The 25,683-nt window shown below is 43.3% G+C and overlaps 1 protein-coding gene across 1 annotated transcript; it reads left to right on the top strand.

The window, feature by feature from the left end:
- Positions 1 to 743: 743 nt before the first annotated feature.
- Positions 744 to 25,632, top strand: LOC132263207 (uncharacterized). Its single transcript, XM_059762859.1, has 2 exons — positions 744 to 1,914; positions 21,395 to 25,632. The coding sequence occupies exons 1-2, from the start codon at positions 1,897 to 1,899 to the stop codon at positions 23,045 to 23,047; spliced, it is 1,671 nt and encodes a 556-aa protein (XP_059618842.1). The 5' UTR covers positions 744 to 1,896; the 3' UTR covers positions 23,048 to 25,632.
- Positions 25,633 to 25,683: the final 51 nt, after the last annotated feature.

Here is a 25,683-nt window from a genome sequence, read left to right as displayed (position 1 = left end):
GATGACAAACAGTAGAGTGTTATCTATCGCTTCAAGTGAAGCGCAGAACTAAATTGATAAAGCTACAAAAATGAAGAGGAGCGAGAAATGAGAGAGGGAGAGGCAAAGAAGCAGAAAGAGAGGAAAAAAGCTAAAATTCCATGGTCACAAAGTACGGAACGCTGTCGTTTTACTGTGTATATTCCTCAATGTTCCCAACCAAATGTATGTGGAACGAACAGAAGAGGGTTTCACAGAGTTTTCTGTCGGTTGTGCTGTTATATTCATCTCTCCGGCAATCGCTTTTTGCTATAGGTACAGCCGCCTATATAGCTTGTACATTCACAGACAGACACGACCCACAGTATTTGGCTCAGAGCTGGCTCGGGGACTTGGTATTTTTCGGGGCGGCGATGTGCCTAATGTGTTGGGTACGGCACTGTATGGGTTGAATACCACAAACTCAGCAGAGTAGAGCGCAAATGAGCGAAAGAGCCTTCTAAAAACACTGAACCTCACTTCGTGGATGAAGCACGATGTGGCACGAGTGGGGAACGAGTGAGGTTTTCGTCGACTTTTGCTGTATACAAAGAGAATACCACTCGAAGGTGGTGTTTCAAGCACAGGAAAATTGATCCATGACACTATTTTGAAAATTTTGGATGTTGGAACGTTAGGAAAAAGTCGGCGCTGCGGAGGATTACAACTTTTCACCCCCAAAAATTGCGTGGGACTGAAGAAAAGCGGGGAAAATTGCAATTTGAGTAATGGAAATTTTATTCAGCTTGTGTGTATTCGTTCACAATTATTTGTAGAGATGAAAAAGTGAAAAAATATGTATGGCGGTTTAATATTCTGATTTTTATCGTATTTGCTGAAGGGGTGCAGAATAATTGGGGATTAATTAGCAGAAGTGATTTGATGAAATTCCTCGCGAAACGGATAACCTCAAATTTGAATTTTGAATTATTGAATCGTTTCAATAAGTAAAGTACAGTGAAACTCTTCTCTCACTTGGCATATCGAACAAAAAGGCGCAGATCCAGCGCTGTGTCTGTTTAGCCTCTATCTAGAGAGTGCACATATACTATACGCTCGTATAGCGAGAGAGCAATATAAATGATAGAGTCAGGCAAAAATATCTATATGGGCTGGCTGTATGTGGTGCTGACTGTAGCTATATAGCGAGCATTCGTCGAGGCTAAATGTAGAGTGCGCTGCTTGTAGTTGAAATGCCCGATGAACACAAACTCAACTCGGTATGGCAGACAACAGCGGCTATACGGCGGGTCGGAAAGCAATGGAGAATCAGTAAGACCTGTGCATTACATGCCATAGGTTGAGTTGAGAGAGCGATGATACTTCTACGTAACTCGTACTAAAGCTGTGCATGTTCACCGATTTCATAGAAATTGAAGTTTTACGGAAATATTGGAGGAAGACATTGTAGTAAATCAACACTAGACTCTTCAATAATTGATATGAACAGAAGGAGAAATTGTGACACCTAATATTGGAGGAAAAAAATCAATTTGATTTTTCCCAACCACATCAATCCCAAAGTTTGAGCATTTGGTCAGAAATATGGTTTCAATCGATGTTACTGAGATGTGTGCCAGTTGTTTAGTGAGTGTTACTAACTGACAAGAAGTCCAGGTGATGTTATCCCGGTCGAAATAATAATTAAGGAGCCAAACGCCAGAAGAAAGCATCGGACACTTTGATGGTTTTTGAAACATTGCAACGAACTGAAAGGAACATACAAACATAAGTAGTTTATAATTGAATTTTTGTGAGATTAAAACACAAGTGAAGTGGGAGACAACAAGTGAGAAGGAAAAAAAGCAAAACAAACGAAAAAATGACTGCAAAAGCAGAGACTATATCCCCAAATGCAATAGACATCGTCCAAGATTAATGTGGACAGATATACAGGTGAGTTTGATTTGTGTACCTCGCGATTCGGGAGGGTAATTTTAAAATTTCACGTGCTCTGCGTGCCCCGAAGGACCGACCGACTGGTTAGGAAGACGCAAAACTTTTGACATCGCGCTCTTTTTGACAGTTCGCGGATAGCAAGAACTGCTATAGAGTGGTCGCCGGAGTGTGTATAGTGTGTAAAATTAATTACACCGCACTTGTTTACAAAGAGTGAGCAGCGGCACGGGTTTCGGTTGTCTGTTTGTCTCTCTACCTCTTGCGAGAGCATTTCCACTTATCAGATCATGTCTCTCAAATCATTTGCCACCGTGCAGCAAGAATGGTCACAATCATTTTTGACTCCCTCAGCCCATGACTCAAGCAAAATACATATATGATGCCAATTGTCTTGCACTTCACTGGGTAAAAATTGCTCGATGGCATTCAGGTAGTGCAGGATTAAAGTAGGATGTTTCTTATTAGAATTTTGGATAGTTGTATTTTTTTTTGCCAAATCAACAAGAGGGCACAATCTCACGTTGTTCTTGGGTTGTTTACAGAAAAAGAGTGGCCCATCCGCCGCACACTTGAGTGACGGAGAGCTTTCTTATTGCATGCTCCAAGCCAACAAATTGCCACTTAATCATTTCATTCAATACATGCTATGTATTGATTTGGGTGACAAAAGGCTCAACTGTCAAAGTCACGTCTAATATAGATGAGGAATCTTGGAGCAAGTCTGCGAACGCTTGCGGATGTGGTGGTTAAATAGTTTTCTTGATTACTTCTCTTGCTAATCGAACATTATAAAAATACTCATCGCGGCAATTATCATGTTAGTCGAGTCTTGACATGCGACAGACTCACATTTATTGATTTGGCGGAGTAATTTTTAATTTAACCCATTGAATTATTTAATATGTGGATAAAGTAACCATTCAGGATATTGGACTCAATGCGGCGTTTCTCCTGAAAAATATTTTTTATGTTTCTTCTATTGGTGTTTTTTCTGTATTTCTTCTCTGTGAAAGAAAAAAAATGTTTAAAAAAATTGATCTCTCGACCAAAAATCCCCTCCATGTTCCAGAGTATGAGAGCTGAGCGAGTGTGTGGTGTTGTGTGAGAAACATTCGTCGGTCGAATGGAATATTTTCGAAGCCAACAAGCGATTGTATGGTACAAAACTCCGTGTCTTTTGTACATTTTATTTCACAAACGAATGAACGTAGCGAAGAAACGAGCCAACATACTGAGAAGGATTATGTACACTGGGGAGTGTATATAGCGTACTATGTGCACATAGCGGTCATGGAAAGTCCAGCAAGTTTTATTTTTCCAATGAGACTCGCGACTGAATGCTGCGTGGTTTGGGTGTGTGCGTGCATGTGGTGGGTTCCAGCATTGGTGGATCGTAATTTTTATACTGTGGATTCCATGTATTGCCACTGATCAGATTTCCAATATGAGCCACTCTGGCAACCCTACGCCATTCTATAATGCTATGTGCACATGAGTACGAGGAATTCAATATGCAGCTGTACATTATGTGCCCCTGCCATTTACCACATAGCCGACCTATGTGCGGAGGCTATGTGGCCTGGGTAGAGCGGGAGCGAGTGAGACGGCATAATGGCTGACGATGCATGCGCGACAGGGAGGCAGCGTAGGCGCCAATTTCTATTTGTTACAGTCTGATGTTGGCGAGAGTGGGGGTTGCGCTTTTAGAGCTCTCTCTCGCGCTCTCGCGCCTTCTCGCTCCCGCCTGGTCGGAGCTTCGGGTCACATAGGTAATCGCTATATCTGTACGTTGTCGGGTGTGCTGGGCGCGTTGGAGGATAGATACAGAGAAAATGAGTTCGAGAGCTTTTCCACCATTTCGCCTCGTCGTCTCAGTCGCACCACCTGAAAGCTCCCGAGCTGAGTTCGCCCCATAAGCTCTCCCCATATAAACGCTGTGTGGCATTTTCACCCAGTGTATCCACATAACGTTACTATGGTGACAGAGTACATTTGTGGGCGTATCCAATACTTGGATTGTACATAGATGGCATCATTTATATATTGTATCCATTAGAATTTCATACAATTAGATTGCTGGAATGGTAAATTTTCTATTAAAGCATCATTGTCCTCTGAATGATTTGGACCGGCCCAGCAATATGTTGTATTTTTAATTATTTCATATTAAAGTTTCGGGTAAATCTGCACAATTCAATTGATGATGATGATAATGATGCGATTGGGGCCAGAAGAGATCGAGCTTGCAAACCTCTCTGTCTCTGGATATAAAATATCCCAGTTGATCCGGAAGAGATCTTTCCCCCTCTGGACATTATCGAGAACTGAAAGGCATGTCGAAATTTCCGTATAAATAAGGTGTCACTTGAATTTTCCTTCAGTCATCCGTATTCTCTCTTTCATTTTATGTATCACCACCATATACGTATGGTCTAACCACATCTCTTTCTTACTAAATACACTGTATTTCGTTATCGAAACTTGAAACTTATGTAAGTGAGTGGTGTATGCCTTGATGGAGGCGAATACCTAGCATTACATTATATTTGAGGTCTACATGGTGGGATATTTTGGCGATATGTGCTTGAGGAGATGGGGCGCCCCGTGAAGGGTATAGTGGTGGATATATTTGCAATATTTTTCCAGAATGGCACAACATATGATGACGATGCTGTTAGGTGATAAAAGTATATAGAGAGGCAGTCACAGGACAGAGAAAATCTACATTACAGCCTCGGCATATGTGAGAGAATGTGTAAGCCTTATGGGCTGCACACAGAAAATACGCATTCCCCAAAATTGGAGGAGAATTTCTGGTGTCGCTGGAGAGATGATGTCTATGTACAATACACGAGAATGATTATATATTTGCAAAAAGAGAGTTTATGGCACGCTAAAAAGCACATCAAAGACAGACACTGTACAGTTGGTCTTGGGCAGAGAGAGAGGGTAGACAAGGAAGCACAAGCGGCTGGCGATATGCTTAAAACTTGAAAGCGGCACGTGATTTCCTTGTTCCAGCCACTGCCACCAATGTCCATCTCGTGGCCAAACATTCTCATGCGCTCATTCGTGGCGGAACCGTCAGATCGTCTGCGTCTCGACGAGAAGGCCCTCTTTTTTCACGTCTATACACCTCAAGCGCCAGGAGCAACAATGTCTCTTCTTGCATTTAATGACTTTCCGTACCTGAGACACAGAGCGGAAGAGAGTTCCCAATGCACCTGACTCTGACCTGAATGTTCCGGGAATATGCTCACCCCCGAACGACACGAGCAATTGAGAAAGCCAACGCACAAGATTGAGATGCGTGGGTCGCTCAACCAAAATTACATCCGTCACCCTGCATTGGTTGCAATATCAAGATTTATTTATACACTTATGAAGCGTTTACAAGACGTAGGATTTTCTGCGTCATTCCTGAGAAGCCATTGCCTTGTATTGCACTCAAATATAGACCGAATATTTGTTTTAATTTTGGGCCATACTCCCCTCGTACTTGCGCATTCCAGGGTTTTAAATTCGGCACGTCAAAACATGTGCTTGCATCGGTGATTTTAGCCATATTTATTATTCTAACTTGAGCCACAGTGCTCATGTAAATTCATCACATGGGTGATCATCGCGATGATCTTTCGCTGATGTCGCGACGAAAGTCAGTGCCAAAGTCTTTTGCGCATCTTCGAGAGTTTTTTTTAGGTTGGAACTCTTAAAAATAGTATGTATATTTCTCGGGAAGATTTTATGGGTGGTGGAGTTCTCCTCACTTGAGCATTGAAATCTCGTACGATCATATCGGGATATTTCTGTGCATTGCATGATCATAGGAGAAAAGTGCATTCCTCCGTCTCTCTTGGGTGTTCCTCTTTTTTCTGCCATCGGCCCGTGCATGTGACGCTCGGGGGAACAGAAATACATGTCCTTCTTGGTGGCAATGCTATTTGCGTCTGAGAGACTGAGTCTGGGGCGGCTGCATTGGACTGGATAATATTGAGGAGGGAGACAAAGAAGGAACTTGCCGTGTGACTCACGCCGACTGAAACTTGGAATTGAACTGAAACGAACAGTTTAATACTGACATACTGCATAGTAACGACCATGTAATTCATTTCCCCTTCACACAAATTCTTATGTACCTAGGCGATATGTGTACATTCTCGCAGAGTGTATAAGCCACACATGAAATAATATTCGTAAAAGAGACCAGTCGTCTTTCGTACAAAACAGTATATTTCGTGCTACGTCATCCTTGAGGGCGCACATTGATGAATATTGTTTTATGTACATGTGTTTGGCAGCATATATAAGGCGCTCTATGCATGTGGTATGGCGTGCATGTAGACATTTCGAAATAGAAACTTTCACAACAATCGACGTCCAAGCGGAATTGTTAGATATTCGACGTCGTCGCTCACCGCCGTCGCTGGCATTCACTATGAGAGCAGCAGACCCACGACGACTGGAGAAATCCTCGGGCTTGGCCCTCTTTTCCCACCACGCGAGCTCCTCTCGCTCTCACGTTCCGGAGGGAGAGCCCGATGACATGGGGTGCTCTGAGGGGCGCCCTCGAGAATGGAAGGGAGAACGACGAGAAAGAGAGCAGAAGAGGAAGAAGAGGGAAAAGTAATGTGACATTTTTTGTCCAGGATCTCTCCCTTCTGCTCTCGTCGGCAGGGTGGGCAGAAGGGACAGACCGAAGGGCTGCCAAGGGTGGAAGTGTACATCCACCCCCCGAGAAGCAATTGAGGTCGACGTCGCAATGAGATTGCGGCGCGAGGGAAAGGGTCGTTCCTCCACTGAAGACAGCGAGAATATGTCTGAAAATAGAGTTGCATTGGGTAGGAAATGCTGGCTGAACTGTAGATCCGATCCGGCGCGCTGTCGTCAATACACTGAATGGCTTGGGAAAATTCATTGTGTGGGAAAAGTGTGTGTGAGCCAGTAGTGCGAGAATGCTTTTGGCTTTTCTCTGATGAAATAATGGTTAGCCGCTGTTGCTGCTCCATGTCCAACGCGAAGAAGGAACGCGTGAGTGTATGCGATTTGGTGGCGACGGCGCTCAATGAGATGCAAAGAGTATTTTATTGCGCGCGGGTGCCAGAGGAGAATGAAGCAACGACATCAGAAAGCGTTTGTACCTTGATGTCGCTGGATGGGTGGCTTGGGAGAGAGAAAGTATGCGACGTACCAAATGCGATGACCTTCCAATTCTCTCGCCATACCTATGTACTTTCTAAGAATTTCCACTGCGGCGCAAGGAGGGTGGCATGTGAAAGAGATACCAGCTGATTTTCGCAGTCTCGGGAGGAGATTAGGTTGAAGTAAGCAATTTCGCTAAAAGCTTTTCTTTCTAAACCTCTCCATCGATATTTCAATTGGATGAACTGTGTTTTCGCCGTGAGAGTGTTCTCACTTTGATTCGCCATAATGACAGTATTTAATCGATATGCTTGATTTCAGAATTTATGCTATTTACACAGAGGTACCAAAAATTGAGCACTGTCCTATTTACACAAGCTATTATTATGCAAAAATGCACCACTTTCCGATTGATAAATAACAGGTCACAAAATTAATAGGTAAAGATTGGAAACATTCAATACAAAATATCAATAGACACCAAATTCGGCATAAAGTTTGATTTTTTCACTTCTAAATGTCCAACATTGGAAACAAGAGTTTTTTTGACGTTGCAATGAGAATAATCAATTTTGTACAATAAATATTAATCCAGGCATTTTAGCTTTTGAAGTGGTTGAAAAACATTTTCATACACTCATAAGAATAAGATTTTTCATTCACCCAATAAATATGATAGCACCGTAGGTAGTTTTTACTATGGACATTAGCGACACCACAAATAAGTCGTTCTGTTACAATGACATAGTTCATTACGCGGTACTTGAATTCCAGATAATGATATAATTATGTGCGATAGTAATAATTGTCTGATGCAGAATTATGAAGTCATGAGCGCTTGCATGACGTAATAAAATGTAGTTTACTTTTGTGTGTTAAAATTTTTTAAATCATTAAGTACTTGTTTTATGGTAAAATTTTTCTGGTGGTATGAATATTTTTCCACAAATTGAGTGGACAGCGGACGATACACCAAAAGCGGTACGCCTTTTTGTTGAATGAGCCAAAAAGCAAAATGTTAATGAAATAGATTCTCTCTTATTAGCTTGGGGTGATAGTGTGTAAAATGAAAAAAAAAGTATAGTGCAGTATAGATTTTATTCTATTAGGCATCGCGCATTTTCCTCTCGCTCGCAATGGTGTTTCCACATATTTTCACAACTACAATCGAACTGTAGCGAGTAACACCGCGTCATGAATGACGCATTGGAAGTGGAATGAGAGCGGTCCACCCCCGCCTTGATTAAAATTTAAAACATTAACTTGACGATGGCAAAGAGTGGCGGAGTGTGCGAGAGTCGGTGTTCCCAGGACGGAGTACAGAATGGAATGAAGGAGGGAATGTGGAATACGGCACCCATACACTGGCGCAGAGTAGAATGGAAATCGGGTGCGGTGGGTGGTGATGATGAGCAAAGGGATGACGACGAGGCGGGGAGGGTGATGACGCGGGGTGTGGGCGCCGGGACGGGCTTGCTCATGGCTGTAGTCAGGAAGGGTGGCTGAGTTGATGGAATATTCTGTGTGCGGATGAGAGGGAGAGACACCATCAGTTAGTTGGGGTGGTTGGGTAAATGTGGTTTGCAATCAACTCTCACGTACTGTAGATTCTATACATACGGTAGTCGCATAGATATAGCCATGGCGCTGATGATACCAGCGAGTGGGAGCAGAACAGGGATACCCAGTGCTGAAATGAAAGCACAATTGCAGGATAGAGCTGCGCACACACGTAGGGCGAAGCGAGACAGACTGTCGACAACTTTTTCACTTTTGGGGGGATGCTATAGAAAATTCTGCCAATGGCGAGAGAGCATTTTCAAGTCGCCCCCCATGACAGGGTGGAAAAAAGCTCAAAAGCGGGGGTGGCGCCCCGTACGGATCTCTCTCTCATTTTTATTAACGATTTTGAGCTTTTTCCACGAATTTCCTATCTATCGTGGCGCAGAAAAAATCATTCTCAGCGTACTGGATTGTATATAGGGTAGATCGCGCAAACTTTTGCGCTTTCTCTACCCCGTTTTTTCCTGTCTTTCACGGGTGCCACTTTTTCTGTTGCTCCCTCACTCCGTCGGCTCTTTCCGCCACGAACTTCCCTTCTCCGCGGCGTCGACGGCGTTGTTAATGAAATTGTGCGGTAGCTCTCGACGGGGTTGCGCGGGGGCTGATAGTGGGCTGGAAAAGGGAGTCAGTGACGAAAGAGATGGATGCACGCTAGTATCCTGACCTGAGAGTGCGATGCATTGACGATGGGTGGTGCATTGTTGAATATTTTGACTTTGATATGGGCTATGAATTTTATATTTCCACATTTTATATCAGCATACATATCTTGTCGATGTATAGCAAAATCAGTGACCTTGACGTTGATTTACAATTCACTTTTATTTTTATTTTCTACATGCACATCTACACAAAGCGCAAAGTTTTTTTTTGGGAAAGCAGCGGAGATTTATCGGCAGCTTGTTGAATGTTTAGTTTTAGGGGGCACCCAACTAAAGACCCTTCTATCATAAGTTCTGTCGTACGACATTGCTGTGTAGGTCTCTGAGGTAGTTGTAAATGGTTTCTCGCGTGCAACGGCTTATAGGGTTTAGTTATCACTAAATTGCCTCTACTTTCTAACATTTCTGCAGAGTAAACCTCTACGAGAGACGATTGAAGTTGTTAAAGCAGATCTTTTCGCAGTTTCCAGGTTTTAAAAGGTTGTACATTCGCGAAAACCTAAGCTAACATTGTGTTAAACATTAAATGTTAACAGTAGGGAAAAACAAGCTAGATTGGATATAAAACATGCAATTTTGAATGTTTTGGTAATTGTTGTTTGCCACAATTAGGCAAAGAAATAAGGCAACTTCCGCTTCAAGATCACAATGCATGTGAGATGCACTCGGTTGGATTTAGACATGCGACAAAATGCGCGATTGAGAGTAGAATATTCTTGGTGAAGTTTTGGCGCCAGATTCCGGATGTCGCGCTTCTGTAGAGCATAAATATAAGACACATCGTGCACATTGAAGCACACATACAGCATATATAAGTTCATTCAACAGGCGGTTGTTCTTAAGTAGGCAACTAATTGTGTTTTCTATATCTTCTCGCCATTGAGGGTGGGAGTTAGTCGCTTATGTGTTGTTTACACAATGTTGAGTTTAGTTATTAAAGCGTGAGAGTTTTCTTACTGTCACTTTTAACACTCGACTGTGCCATCGGCGCCGTGACAAACTACATAGGTGACATGACGAAGGGATGAAAGTGTCAACGGTCCGTGGTGTGTGGGTCAAGAACTGACGGTGTCTCTGGCCGGACCGTGATGGATGTTGGCAGTGAAGAGGGCAGTCAATGTTGGGGAGAGCAAGAGAGAGATTTATTTCTTATTTTGGCTGGATGGTGAATATTTTATTCAAAACCGTGATACTGTAAATAATAAATCATTACGGTGTGTTGCTACTGGGCTACCCTAGAGCTATATGCCTACGTGTGGGTGTGGGAGCAGAGAGAAATCATTATCATGGCCCCATCATTATCATCGTCATTCCACCTACTGACTCTCTCTCTCTCTCTCTCTCTCTCTCTCCTCGCTCCGGCCCACCATCACTGGTGAGAGGGCGAGCTTTCATCCCCAAGCGAATATTCCACCCTCAATCCCACTGGTAAATTGTTGTTCCAGATACATAATGTACCAACAAAACCCCAGACCCCAGCCAAGTGTGGCGTACATATCTGGGGTGGAGATGCTTATATACAATATGGGAAAACTTTCATGCACACACTCCCCACCTCATGGCTGTTCTCGTTTTTTTCCCGTGTCGTTGCTCGCCTGAGCTTTTTGGAGTCTCATGCTCCCACCCCCGAAAATTTTCCAATCTCTCTCACAAGTTCTGTCTCACTTTGGCTGGTGTGCTGTTTAACCATTTACCAAATGAGGGGGTGTCTATGTACAGTGCTACAGTATACTGTGCTGGCAACACGCTATGTTCAGCGTCACTATAGCAACCCTGATACGCTGTACATTGCAGTGGGTGGCGGGGTGGGTGGCGGTTGTCGCTGGGCTGGGGTGTTAGCAGCTCAACTATGAATCCCATGTACGTGTATATTGGGGGTACATAGAGAGGAAACATTGCCATATAACGCCCGTGCTTCTACCTACAGTTTCATGCAGTATAGAACAAGTCACAGAGTATTTCATGAGTTGTCTTTTGTATATCGCTTGGGTGTATGGACGACGACGACGACGACGACGATGACGACGGCACGGAGATGGTGAGAGAGAGAAAAGAAGTGGGATTGGGCACCAACCAGTGGTGGCCTCATTTTACGTTTGCCAACTTTTCTTCTCTCACAATTCCTCACCACAAGAGATATATACATTTGATACGATTATACTGTGAACTGAGAATATATAATGTGATGAAAATACACTTTGGCGCTCTAAATACGCTTCTAGTTTTTCTGCCTTGGTGGCGGCACTGTCGATAGCGTCAATTTAAAATTTCGTACTCTTGCACCGCCAAATCCACCCCCATGACGGCGGGCTAATTGATCAGCATCGACACGTTGAGATTTGGGAGTTGTGAGGTGTGCGAGAGGCACAAGCAGCGCGCCTAATATCTTATCAACTGACGTCGGCATTTCTGTGGACAAAAAAGCTCCTACGTGATTTATCGTATATTGATAAGTTCTAACCTAGAAATTGAATGCGGTGCGTTTTTCCCAATATGTATTGGGAAGGGAGAGAATGGAGACATAAAAAAATGCCGAATGCTCATGTACGGCGAGTGCAGGGGTTGGAGGTTGACTCTGGTGGCGCCGACATAGTTCTATTGAGCGTCGCTTTTTTCCTGCCTCTCCTCCACTGCCAAGTCTCGCGCCAGAAGAAATGGTGCGGCATCGAGGTGGAAAAAGGAAAAATGCCATAGTTGGAGTGGCGCGAAGTGCGCCGTGCTTAGAATCAATGCAAGTCGCTGACTGAGCTGACGAAACGCGGCGACATGCATCTGAAGCTCTGGTGCGAGTGTGGGATGTCATCCAAAAACGGGCACGAACGCGCTCCGCGAGCTTGGGAGGGGTAGGGTTGATGCCTTCGGTGGGTTTCACGCAAAATCTCGAGAAGCCGATAAAATTTGCCATCGCCGGAATGCTCCCCGAGCGGCATTGCTCAATCCATGAACATCCGGACATTGAGCGCAGCGGAATGGCAAGAGGCACGAAACGAGTGGCCGATCGAATGGCATTATACAAAAGCGAGTGCCCAATACGCTGGGAGTCGCTGAGTGAAGGGAGCGCGATAGAAGCGCGCCCCCAATGCAAGGGCTAAGAGGCCCTCTAAAAATATATATTTAAGGCGTCTCCAAATGATATTTTCATTGAGGCAAAGCATACTCAGTATGTAGATAATTTTAATATAGCGTAATGTGTGCGGCGATGTTTTTAGAGACGTCAGAATTGTATTAGTTTCTTTATAAATATATTTTCCTCTATGTGTGTATGTTCGTCGGTTCGTTCCCTTGCTTTTCGCTTGCTTGCGTCTGTTCTCTCTAAACGACATGAATCGGCCGCTTCGTGATCCGAGGAATTTGATCTACGGTGCCGAGCCACCATTGCCAGTATGCACACGATGTGCCCTCGGCTGTGCTCGTGCACCACTGCCAGCCACTCGGAATTGATGTTCGTGTATGATGAAATTCCAGCTTTCTACTGAGTGCGGGGAACAAAATACTTACGTATATTTTATTTTATGCGCAGAACAACGAATAGCTAGAGTTATGTAGAATAAAAGAATGAAGTCGGCGCATGTTTTTTTATTCACTTTTTCCTTTAGTTTTATTTTTGTTTCAGACTTGGCTTGTATTTTTACTCTTCAGTTTCTGAAGTTTCAAATGCAATGTGACTTTATGTCAAATTGGTTCTTCGATGATATCATAGAGGGCAATAATATAATGATGGGCACGATTGAAGACAATTCGCGCGTTGCGTGCAGAGGCAAATACACACTGATGATTTTTCACCACCTTTCCACGGTGTCTTTCACTTTTTTGACATCTCAAGGAATAGCTGGATACGCGACGCTAGAAATCCAGATGTTCTCAAAAAAATTGCACATAATATTTTTTTTATTAATTAAAATCATGTGAATAATTAGATTAATAACTGGAAGAATAGCGTTTCTGATTAACATTTTGGGAATGACAGGTATTTTCTCATTGAATTTGATAACACTCGAAATGCTGCTGACAGTAATATTCAATAGCCATGCATTGCAAATTCTCAATTTTGGTCCAAACACATAACCTCTCTCTCTCTCCTCTTTCGCGTCTCTTTCGCCCATCGTGCTCTCAGCAATGGGTATATTCGAAGCGATGACTTCAACCGGACAAAATCGTTGCCATACACTCATAACTATACTCGTTCTCCTCCTATATGTGTTGATATAAATTCTATATTGTACCGTATTTGTGCTCATATATACAGCCACATACCTATGAGCCAGAGTTTATCCCAGGACAGCACTCGGGAATTCGCTGCGCAATAGCAGAATGGTCGATGAAAAATGCTGTTCTGGCCAGTGATTCCCGAGTGCAGGCCTGGCGAAATGTGATTATTTGTTGTATTGCACTATACGTAGCTAGATATGGTTTGTGTTATATTGCAGTGATGCTTTATAGCAAATATTGGAGGAGGGGTATTATGCATATAATGCCTAGGAGTGGAAAGATGGACATTTCCAACTAATCTAGGATCATGGGAAGGAAGGTCGTACATACATATATTCGGATCACTTGATTGTGTATATGTACTAATGTATGATTATGAGCTGCACTGTGCATAATTAAATGATTATAGCGGGAGGAGGAAAGAAGTGAGGACGAATCTATTTCACGGTGTCGAATGAGACGCTTATCAGCTACACTTGCAATTCGCGACATCGTGTTATCGTCGCGGTACGCTGATAAGCTATTTACGGATCAAGCCGGAGAAGTTTCGCAACTGGGCTATCGGAGTCTCGCCAAAAATGTTGTAAATGCTGTTTGGAACTGTAATAGCGCCCTATCTTGCTGATCTTTGATTGGGACGACAAAGCATTGAGCAATGACGTACGAATTGAGGCGAAGGAGGTGAAAAGTCGATGATGTAGTCACCGAAGAGAGTGTGGAGAACATTAGACTTTGAGGGGTAGTGGATTAGCGGATCAGAAGTGGGATCAGTGGTTAATAGCAGTGGGTGGGGAAAATGGCAAACAGTTAAAGGCTAACGAATGGGCTGTCTGAAGGCAACAGCGCCAACTTGACATCAACAATCAGCGGATAAAGAAGAGATGTTGAAAAAAACAAGGACGGATAGAATAGACTTCGTGAGGTGGTCGCATATCGACCGAGCAGAAATATTTTATGCATGCATTTAAAGTGTCGGTGGAGAAGTAACACCGCCAAGGTACAGGTTTTGATTGTTGTCATGTGCTGAGGAGATGCTGAGAAAAAGAGCTGATTGCAGGTACAGACAAACCCCTTTCAGCAATTCCAGGATTCACACATGTCATTGGCTCTCTTTCATCCACGATTTTGTCCTTGTTCATGCTTATATGCATGAGGTGTCATCTCAACAGGTGTCTATTGCAAAAGTGAAGCAGCGCTCCTTCAGCGATTTTATTTGCCATTTTCTATACATCCACAACATTACACAACAATTTTACATCTCTCCCAATGTTGCGTGTGTTTGTGAGCATCCGCCAAAGTCGCCAATAACATTTTACGTATTTGTCGGTGAATTCTCTCGAAATCAATGAGAAAGAAGCATACAACTCCAGGGAAGGCACCATCAATATTGAATGAAATCGATTGTCTCCGAGAGTCTGGTGGGAAAGAGAGAGAGAGAGAGAGAGAAATTTTTATATGTATTGCGGAGAATGAACACCGGAACCACGAGTTGAAGCTTTTCCACGCTCTATCTGCAAATATTTTGCGCTTTGAAGGCAAAGGAAGCGCGCTTACCCCAATCAGTTTGGATGATACACCGTGAGGCCCGCATGTCACTGTAATTTCCCGACTGAATTTCATGTGCATCACACCCCTCGGAATATCACTGTGAAAACGTATTCCCTACGCTTTTTCATACCCAGCTGAGGCCCTTCCGTTCCTCAAAGCTGCGTGCATAAAATGAGCAGATGTATATAAGGGTCCTCCTTGCTGGCTTGTCTGCTCGTCATGAGGCTTACCCGGAGTGTGTCTCTGGAATGGGCACAAAAAAGACGTGCCAGCCAAAAGTTTTTCAGCTCTACTGTCTCTACCATGATATTTGTCTGAGTCTCAATGGTTGTATTTTGGGGAAAACCACTCCGACAGTGGTCGAGCTTAAGCTAAAGTTCAAAGATCATTTTCTATCCTTAACATTTTGCTGCATGGCAGACCAGCTTCTTCTCTTTCCCGTCGCGGAAAATTATTCTCTGTACGGTTTGTACTCTCTTCAATATGATTTCAACTCTGAAAATATTCAGTTCTCTTCCGGTGTTTTGCTCCTCTTCTTTTCTTCTTTCTTCACCCATCCAATTGCTCTCCGTGTGCTGTGTGTGCGCCTTTCGAAATGAACGGACCGGTTTTGAAATGAAATTTTATTTCAACTCTCGTGTTTCTTCTCACACTGGGGAAAATACAAGAAGGTTGGGAAGCATTAGTTGAGTGTTAGTTGAGCACAATGCCAAAAAAAGAGAGAATTCGATGGCGGAGATTAATTTTGAAAAAGTGCCGAAAAAATGGCCAAGGGAAAAGCCTGTGGGTGAGAGTAATTTTCCTTCACTTCACAGCGCCCACGCTGGTTTTGCAGCATACTCTTGAAATAGGGTAAAATGTTAGTGGAGGGAAAATGATGAGAATTTCAATAGGGGAAGATCGTAGGTGGTTCACGAAAATAGATAGAAATATTCTGACCCGAACCCTAACCCTGGCTAGAGAATGTCAAAGAGCTGGAAAAGTGAAATGCGGACTCTGGATTTAGTGAGAAATTTTCACGTAAAAAAAAACTAAATGCGAAGGGTAAAAACGTGAAAATGCACGAGTAGTTTGCTGGGGTAAAGCTTCTGTGCTCTTGCTCTCTATTCGTATTTTCCTCAACTTCCACATCATCGTCACCAGCTATGCGACTGTAGGGAATGCTATATATGGGTTTTGCCGAGGTTCCCTCAACCCCTTCGGGTGCTGGGAAGAACACTGAGCAATTTTGTAGGGGTTCGTACACCCTTCATCCGACTTTCCCTAGCAGTGGGATTTCTGTATGTGCGATAGCAGAGGCAGAGAAGCCGACAACCCATGCTGTACCACTTGAGAACTTCCCACCCTGTGCCCAGGACTGTGCTAGGGTGGATGGGATGTATTTGTATGGGGTGGATGGTTTCATACATTTAATAGAATGGAGAGAATGTGAATGGCGCTGGGACGGGTATTGTCAGAATAGCATTTGTGGGGGGACTGAAGGGGATGTGCGGTGTGGATGTGGAATTATTCGATACAATATTGCCTTATAGACAAACCATGTGGAAGATATATTCTTTTGCTATCAACACCTCCGACGAGATGTCACTGAAGATTTGAGAATAGTTAAGATTCTAACGTATGAGATTTCGCGTGCAATTGCTGGGATTTGTCAACTCTCTCTGCTCGCACATGCTTGCAGGTGTGTTTGCTGAGAATGAGTCAATGATAAGGACTATCAGAGCTGGTGAATTGCAGATAACAATGTAATAAAAATGTACTTGCGGTGAGAACAAGTGCCATATAAATCAGTGGGAGACATGCCACAGTGTTCTCTCAATATTTATTTGTTCTTTCTGCTCTTTGATTTGAAAGTCCCTTTCTGTCCGCTCTCCTCTTCACACGATACCCTCCTGAGACAGGTACAAAACCATTCTTTCTCTCCCAGGAACTCCACCAGTCTCGGTCTGTGTGAGATATTATGCGAGCAATGGGCGCAATGGTAAAATTTCCTCATGTCAGCCTTATGGTGTTCGGCAGAAGAGGGTTCGAGGGTTTTCTGGGATTTTTTGGGTCGCTCCTCGATCCATCCCAACAATTGCCATAACCTTCCTACACAGGGATTGCTCATCTACCTAAATAAAAAGTAACTTTTCCCTCCCATCTGCACAGGTCCAAATTGGGAATGGCTGGGACTTTCTTATTCTCAACCCTCATTTCATCATTTTCCGATGGAATATTCATATATAGGGTCCCGATATGGGGTGTGCACGGAGGGTGAATAGGACAAGGAGGAAAAAAAAAACTAAAGGGGTGCCTAAGTTTTTTGCAATCACTAATTCATTTATCATTTTGGAAAAATTTCCGCAATATTTCCAAAATTTTCGTTTCCCTCCATTTGAGTGTGAGACACCCTGTGACTGAAATGGGGAATGGTGAAGAGTCGCATGGGAAATGAAATTCCAGTTTGCCCCTGGTGATGAGCATGGGTGTTGTGTGAGGGATTCAACAGACCGAGCCCGAAAAAAGCAGGGAAGGCAGAAAAAGATATGATTTTCATGGAAAAAGGACCAAAAAGGTTTCTCGGTCCGTCCATCCGTTATCCCTCGGCTTCCTTTCATATCCATGATGATGACCTGGGCAGAGAGAGAGGATGAAGAGGGAACTCTCCAGGCAACTTTTTCCTTCCTCCAAAGCCGATTCTCTCATCGTGATATGGGCGAATTCTCTTCCATTTTTCTAATTACCTCGTGTGATTTTGGCGCGCAGTTTTTGATATTTGGCGGCAAGATTAAGATTAGTTTCTGTAATGAGTGTAAATATAAACCGTTAGAGTGGAACGAAGCTTCGGACTAATCGCGGCATAAAGTGGCCAGCCGCAACGGTTCAAAATGTTCTCATAGTTGAGTTCTTCTTCATGAAAAATATTCTTATTCTTGAAGTCTCTTCCTCCTCTCGACTTCTTCATGCTTGCCTCTTCTCAATTCCACCGGCCACGGTGGAAGGAGTGCTCGGCGAGAGAGGCTCACCAATGCTCTCAATGCGCTGCATATAGCTATAGTGGGGCTTGTGTATATGCCAGCAAGTAATTTCGTGAATATTGTGACTGTACGGAATGGTAGAGAGAAACTCTTGGGTTTGGAGCGCTGTCGCTTCTTTATTTCACAGGCGCTTTGTGTTGGTTGGTTATAAAATGTTTGCTATAGCCATGAGTCTCTTCAGCTCAGGAGAGTTTTATGCTGAAAATGCTGACTGGCACCGGTGGCGGAGCGGGAGAGTCACACCAGAGTCCATGGATGGTGTGCGAAGCAGAAAGACGAATATTTTGTGGTGTGTTCACTTTTTCGAGAATTGTATGACTCTCTTGGCCGGTGAGAGATGTGTGGCGGATGGGAATGGAATGAAATTGAAGAGGAGATGACGATGATGTTGGCTGGCGATGGGTTGGAAGAGAGGAGAAAAAGTTCAGCGCACGATGTTGCGTGTGCATTCATGAGAAAATATTAATATGATTATTACCATTATTATTGTTGTGTGTACAATGATGAGTTTTTGGATGGTGAAAAAGAAAACTAAAGTGCGAGAGGAGGCCTTTTTCCATACTCTCTCGCGAGAGTGTGTCAGAGATATTTGGCTTGAATTGAGAGGGCACAATGGAAAGAGAAATGCTGAAAATCCAAAAGAAAAGCACAACATTTCAAGTTCATTTCCTTTCACGTGGGTATTTCTCTTTTTTTCGGCACACTGTCAAAGAAGAAAACGCCATTTTTTACGCTTCCCTCACGTGGTGAGGCATTTGTTGTTGAATTCCTTTTGTCAATTGACGCGTAATGGCGGATTAACGGTTTTACAGAACAAATATATTTGTTGCTAAAATCCATCCACTGTAATTTTAAAGTAGAAATGTATCTAAAGTCCCGAAATTTTCGTGGCGGAAAAGATGAAAATTAATGGAGGAATTCATGCCAGAAGTGCCTCTAAAAATAAGGCGCGAATTCGGTTCGTCATAGATAGTATTCTCTTTTTAGAGCTTTGCGCCAACGAAGAGAATGCGGAGTCATCAATTTTATAAATAAATCCCAATACCGCGGTTTGAAGCCACTTCTCAGTGATATTCGCCGATGTGGGAGGGTTGAGGGGAGGCTTTTCGCTCGCTTCAGTGGTGACTCGCGCTCGCATATGTAACTCAAATTTCATTAAAATAATAATCAAGGAACTCTCAAAGAATCACTGTGACGACATAGAGCAACGCCATGCCTTGCCTGGTTGTGTGTCCCCTCATCCGCGATGGCGAGGCTCTCGAGAGCTTCGGTGTCGGATGGGAAGATTGTGGAGTACGGCAAAAAAAAGTGAGAAAAAAGCAAAGATATTCCAGATACTTGCGCGAGGCTTGGGAGTGAAGTCAAAGGGGAGTGCGGTGGAGGCGCACGAGAGTGGGAAATGAAGAGAAAATGAGCGAGAGAGAGAAGTACAGAAATCGTGAAATGAACATGAAACTCCATGGCAATTTGAGAGGAGCTCTCAAGAGATACTGTCGATGGGGGGACTTGGTGCGGAATCTCCACCACTCTAATGTGTGCATTATATTTTCGAAGTCAACAAATGCGAGAGTGAGTGGCGATGGAACATTGAGGTTATGAAACCGTTTCGCTAAAAAGTCATGCCGCAGAGTCACTATGGATACAAAAAAACACACACAATTTTCTGTGCACACCGCGCATTGAGGTGCTCTTTCGTCTATTTTGCCACTTTCATACATTTTCAGTTACGTTGGAACTATATTTCAGCGTGAATTTCATCAGTCTTTCATGCCCTGGACTTTTACCTACTATGAAGAACAAAGTATGGAGGACAAACTGTTTGCGAATTTGAAAAAAAAAATCAAGAAGCCGAACAGGATGAAATAGAAAATTTTCCCCACAAATCTCAATGTGAAAAGCGCGCGAACTGTGAGATACGTTCGTGTAAAAACTTGATGTATTTGTCCATGAATAATATTACTCGGTTAGAAATATTGGATGGTGTGTGAACGGCTTAACTTTCGAAAATCTCATGAACTCAAAGTTTGAGGTGTTCATTGTAATTTCGGCTGTTGCCTTGCCAAGATTTGCCACCGCAAGAAATCATGTCGCAACTTCCACACTGGATTTCTTTGTGGCGGCGTTGCGAAAGGATGCAAAAGGCGAGGTGGTCGTCTTGTCCTGTTTTCCATCAATGGGTCTCGCCCCGTTGTAAATATGATGTCCAACAAGTGTCCCTTTTTTCTGCCCCACTACATTACTTTATGGCATGTCACCGGACGCTTTTCTATGCAATTACACACCATCATCTACAACTTTGGCGCGCCAGAGTTTCTCTGCTGGTGAGGGTCGTCCCTGTGGCCAGGTAAATTCCGCCCAAAAAATAATTTCACATCCCATTGAGAGTCATTTAATTTATTTATTAATACATAAGGCACACGCCACCGAGTCGGTGGTGCTGTTGGGATGCAAAGGAGGGCACGATAGTGGTGGAAAAGAGAGGGAATATAGAATGAGTGGAAAAAATCGTGTTTGCTGACATTGTTATGGGTTTTTCAACAGAGAAAAACGAGAGGAGGCATTAAAACGATTAATTGTTGTGTCGAGACTTAACAATGAACATATGATTTTTACTATTTAGGACTCTTTTTCTCGTATTGTTTACCTCGACTGAGAAGAGTTCATTCATAAAAATTTTTGGAAGTCACTATAGGCTCCGTCTTTTTTCTCACGCGCCAGTCGTAGTAAATAAGTCAAATTATTGCTCTATCGATAGTACATAAATAATGTAATTATTGGTATTTTACTGGGTGATTTTCCTCTGTTCATCATTCATTCGCCTGCCGGCACGATGCCGATCAACTCTACACCCATTGAGAATCAATGGAGTGACTTTAATTGATGTTTAGACAAGTTCTCTGCCACCAATTGGCGATTTGTGTATGAAGCCTAAATATTCTCCTCTCTCTGTCTCGCGTCTGTGTCTCCGTGCCTGAGACGGATGAGAGGCCACGAGAGGCATATTTCAATTTCCAAAACTGCATGCTGCTGACTTTTATAGTCCAGGGAACAATGGGATCTTAAGTGTTTACAAATCTGAGACTATCTCCGCATGCGTCTGCCATTAAATTGTGGAAACGACGATGCGCGACACAGACTCAAGGCACTGAGCACTTTTGGTGTGTAGCAGCGCTCCAGAGCACGTGCATTCTTTCTCCTGACCAGCACATATTTTATAAGCTGGAATTTCACTGCTCTCTGTGATCGTCATTACTCAGTCATTCCTCAAATATGAGGTTCAGCTGCTTTTCATTAATAAAGATCGTGTCTGACTGTGATCTTCTCCGCTCTTTCCAGAAATCTGGTTTATCAATGATGGGTCTCCAAGCGGCGGCCAGTAAGCGAAAGTATGAAGCGGGCGAGGGCGGCGAATCGGCTGAGCAGCAGGGCAGCTGTAGCCCGGCCAAAACGAGTCGCTGGTCCGGAGCGGGTGCCACCACGACTCCCGCCACGACGACATCATCTGTGATCTCAGCATCGGGCCTGGGCGAGGACAGTATTGCTCGCCTGGAGGCGGTGACGGTGCCCGGTGAATCGACATGGGCCGGGGAGCCCATTGTGGACAGCATCTCGCGGCTGCAGGCCGTTGCGGTGCCGGGGGAGAGTGCGTGGGGCACGGACGGGGCGCGCTCGGCGCTAGCCACCACCCTCCTGGCCGCGGATGATCTCGAAGATGACGACGACGACTTCGAGGATGATTTTGACGAGGATGACACGGCCATTCCCAGCTACCTGCCACTGCGATACCCTTGCGCGCCGCCGCGCGGCTACGCCCCGCCGGCGGCCTACTCCCCCGCCGCCAAGAGCAGCTACTACACGGAATCGTACCCGCCGCTGACGACGTGCTCGCGAGGCGTGTACGGGAGCCGAGGGTACAGCGCGGGCTGGGCTGGGGGCTACTACACGCCCCCAGAGGCGGCCGCGAGTCCGCAGCAGACGATCCGCTGTGCGGAGAACGGGAAATCGTACCTGGAGCTAGGGAGTGCGAGCTATGGCTCGGCCGGGATGAACGCTCGCGGTGGTGTGAAACGGTGCTGTGATGGTAGGAATAATTGGTGCAATAGTAAACAATGCTACAAGGAGAGACGCTTAAAGATGATGAACCTCAGTATGTTTAAGTTATCACGCTTCCGTCAGGTGAGTGAGCAGAGCCTGTACCGTTCCGTGCTCATATGCAACACGCTCAAGTGCATCGAGCGCGAGATGGAAATGGAGAGTAAGGAGCTGGGCATGCACCAGCACCACGTGACTGGTCCCCATCACCACCACATGCACCACCCACAGCCACCGCCACCTCAATCGCCGCATCCGGCGGACTACCATCCGCAATACAGGGCGCCGGCGCTTCACCACGCGCCGCCTGAGATTCACTACGGCAGCCCTGAGTCGCCGCCCGGCTTCCAGGCGCCCTACAATGGACGCGCCGCCACTCCAGCTCCCCCCAACCTGCCATTCAATGACTCCCTACCGCCATACGACCACCATCCGCTGCGCGACGCCCACAGCGGGGGACGCGCCACGCCCTTCCCCGCCGCCGGGCTGCCCGACACGGACTCCGGCTACGGGGACGAGGACTGCACGAGGCCCATCAACTGGGGCTCCGTACTCAGTCTGTCGTCGCAATCCGCCCTGGACCCGCTGAACAACAATGATCTCTTCACCACCACCAGCACGAGCACGCCCGCGGCCAGCAGCAGCACCAGCAGTTGCTCCTTCGCCGCCGCCACGACGTTCTCCTTCGCCTCGGCCGCCTCCTGCACAGTCACGGCGACCACGAACTGGGACTACGGGCTGCTGGACATGGATCTGGGTCTGGGGCCCGAGCTCACTGAGCTCCTGCCCAGCTGGAAGCTCACGCCGCTCAGTGCGGACGACATTCTCAAGTCCGTGCCGGAGCCGGGCCAGCAGGAGATGGACGCAGCCTTCACACACATCATGGTCGGAAGTTAGTAGTGTGAGGGCAGGTCACCGTTCCATCCCTCCATTCTCGATGAGTTTCCATTTTTCTAGATCGATCTCGAAAGCGCACTCACCATGTTGCAGTGCAGTAGGGCAAAAATCACACTCACACTTTGCTTAAAATGGGTGGGAATTCATTTCATTTGTCAGTCTTCCAGTAAATTCATAGGGCAGTGGGCGGAGCTTGCACGAGGGCGGGACTTTGGATCGAAATTTGGCAAAATGGGATACAAAAATGAACAAAACTTGTGCAGAAATAGATTTTATGGGTAACTCTTCTTCAGGCTTGAAGCCATGAACTCTTCTTTCTCACCACATCTTTCTTGGGTGATCTTTAAGAGTCTGCAAACATCGCCCTGAACATAAGAAGTTTTCTAGACAAGTCGGAAATATACACATTTTGCCCTACTGCAATTCCGCATGGAGTGTGCAATGTCATTGATTTTTCTCATGCAGCAGAAATTTGGCGCAATGATTCATTTTTACGATGAATTAATATGTCAAGTATCTTCCATTTTTTGACTAGCAACACTTTCCAAAATTCACTCAGTATTTATTTTTACAACTAAAAAAGGACAAACCTAAGTTAATGATAGTGTATTTAAATTATTATTAGTTCATTTTAACTCAAAACGGACAAAACTGCTGCCACTCTGTGTTTCTCTACGTGATAAATCGCATCTCGTTTTTTCTCTATTCTGACCATGATTCTGATCAAGACATTTAAATACGGTTTTTTATTAGAGTTTTTGCTCAGGTTGTGAAGGCTGTGTCTACATAAAAAAAACATACAGAAGAAGAAATTATGATGGAAAAGATTGTGAGAAAAAATCGCAACATATAGCTGATGAGAAGCAAAATAGCACACACAAGCGAAAAACATAGAAAATTTTGTGACTCGCCATTTGAAAGCAAAGGAAAAATACAATTTCAATTTAAGTAAATGTAAAACTGTATCCATAATTTTCCTATTCATATTTGAAAGAAAAAATTATATGAAAGTACTTAAAAAAAAATGATACGTAACACAGCGAAGCGAACAGTGAATGAAAATCAAAAGGAAAACCAACACGAAATGATATTTTGTAGTGAAAACAGTGAGATTATTTTTTTTCTTTCTGTTGAAGAAAGAAGAAAGTTTGATGAGAAAATTGGTGTTGAAAATTGAGAAAAATCAGGAGAAGAATAAGAACGGAAAGGATGAAATTCAAACCCCAAAAATAATATATTTATTCTAATGATGTACACTTCCTTAGTAGATTTATAGACAAGAGAAAAATACTTGAGAAGGAATTATATAAAGAAGGGACAAATGTGAACCAACAGTTGGACGCGAGCAACAAAACAATCTTCCTTGCAGGAATTGATCAACAATTGTTTTCCCTCCTTTTTATCCTTATTTCCATTCAGCCATCGTTCTTTAGCGAAGAGACATTTTTTACTGTATAACTTTTTAAGCAATAGCTTCTTTTTGACAAGCAATATTTGTGGTAATTTTATTATTCTAAGCAATAATGAGAGCATAAAGTGAGGATTTTTTCACGTTGAAAAGCACACAAACAGAGAGCTTTCTCTTGATTTTTTTACTTTCTGGCTATGATTGCAAGTTTTCAGGACACTCATATTTTTCATGCGCAAAGTGAAGCAAATTGAAAAAAAAAATTAAACATGACAAAATTAATTTATTGGGAAAAGAGAAGGGAATCGAGAGAGAAAACGGAATACACATCAAGAAAATTTTGTAAATAGCTAAAGATGAAATGAGAAAAAGAAAAGGTGGATAAAAAAATTGAAAAAGTACGAATTTGTAAATAAAAAGAAGAAATATAAAAATGTAATAGTTGAATTTTTTTAATGTGTATATAAAATTATTTCTGCCAGAATTGCTGAAATTTACTTATATTTAAAAGAAAAAAAGAAACAAGATGAAAGAAAAATTAGATGAAGTAAATAGAAAAAGTATTAACGAAGGAAAAGAAATATTTTCGTGTTTCTCACTATTCAGAGAGTGAATAAGAAAAATTGGCGCGAAAATAGCATGACACGATAAAAAAATTGTGAAGAGAAGCATTGAAAAATTTCTTTTTCTCAAGATTAATATGAGAAGAAAATATTATAAAAAAAAACATTTAAAAAAAAAGATAACTCAAGTGAAAATTTAAAAAATAAACAAGTAAGAAATGAACAATCTAGTCCTACTTACCGATATATTATTATAAATAAAAAGTATAATTAAAAATTATGATAAATTATAAGAGAATCTATATATATGAAAGAAATCCAATAGCTGATAAGTTATATTATTATTACTTATTAATTATTATCATTGAATAAAAAAGATAAAGGAAAATTAACAAAAAAATGAGAGTACTTGCAAAAGTCATGCAGAGTTACACCAAAATTGCAAAAGAGATTATTTTTCGTCAATTACAGGGAAGAATTTCCACAAATTTTTCCCTAAAATAGAGAATAAAATCTAAAATTTTCCCGTAAACGGTTCCATAAAATGACAATGAATAGAGAGACAAAGAATCCCGACGGAACTAAATAAATAAAAAAAACATTTATTTAAAAAATACAAAAGGAGAAAACATTTTTGCGGTCACAATTTTACCAATTTTGAAGAG

This window comes from Phlebotomus argentipes, unplaced genomic scaffold, assembly GCF_947086385.1.
Source record: "Phlebotomus argentipes unplaced genomic scaffold, Phlebotomus argentipes genome assembly contig_15, whole genome shotgun sequence".
Lineage (NCBI taxonomy): Eukaryota > Metazoa > Arthropoda > Insecta > Diptera > Psychodidae > Phlebotomus > Phlebotomus argentipes.
The sequence above is the reverse complement of the archived record's forward strand: the minus strand, read 5'-3'. Positions and strand labels throughout refer to the sequence as shown.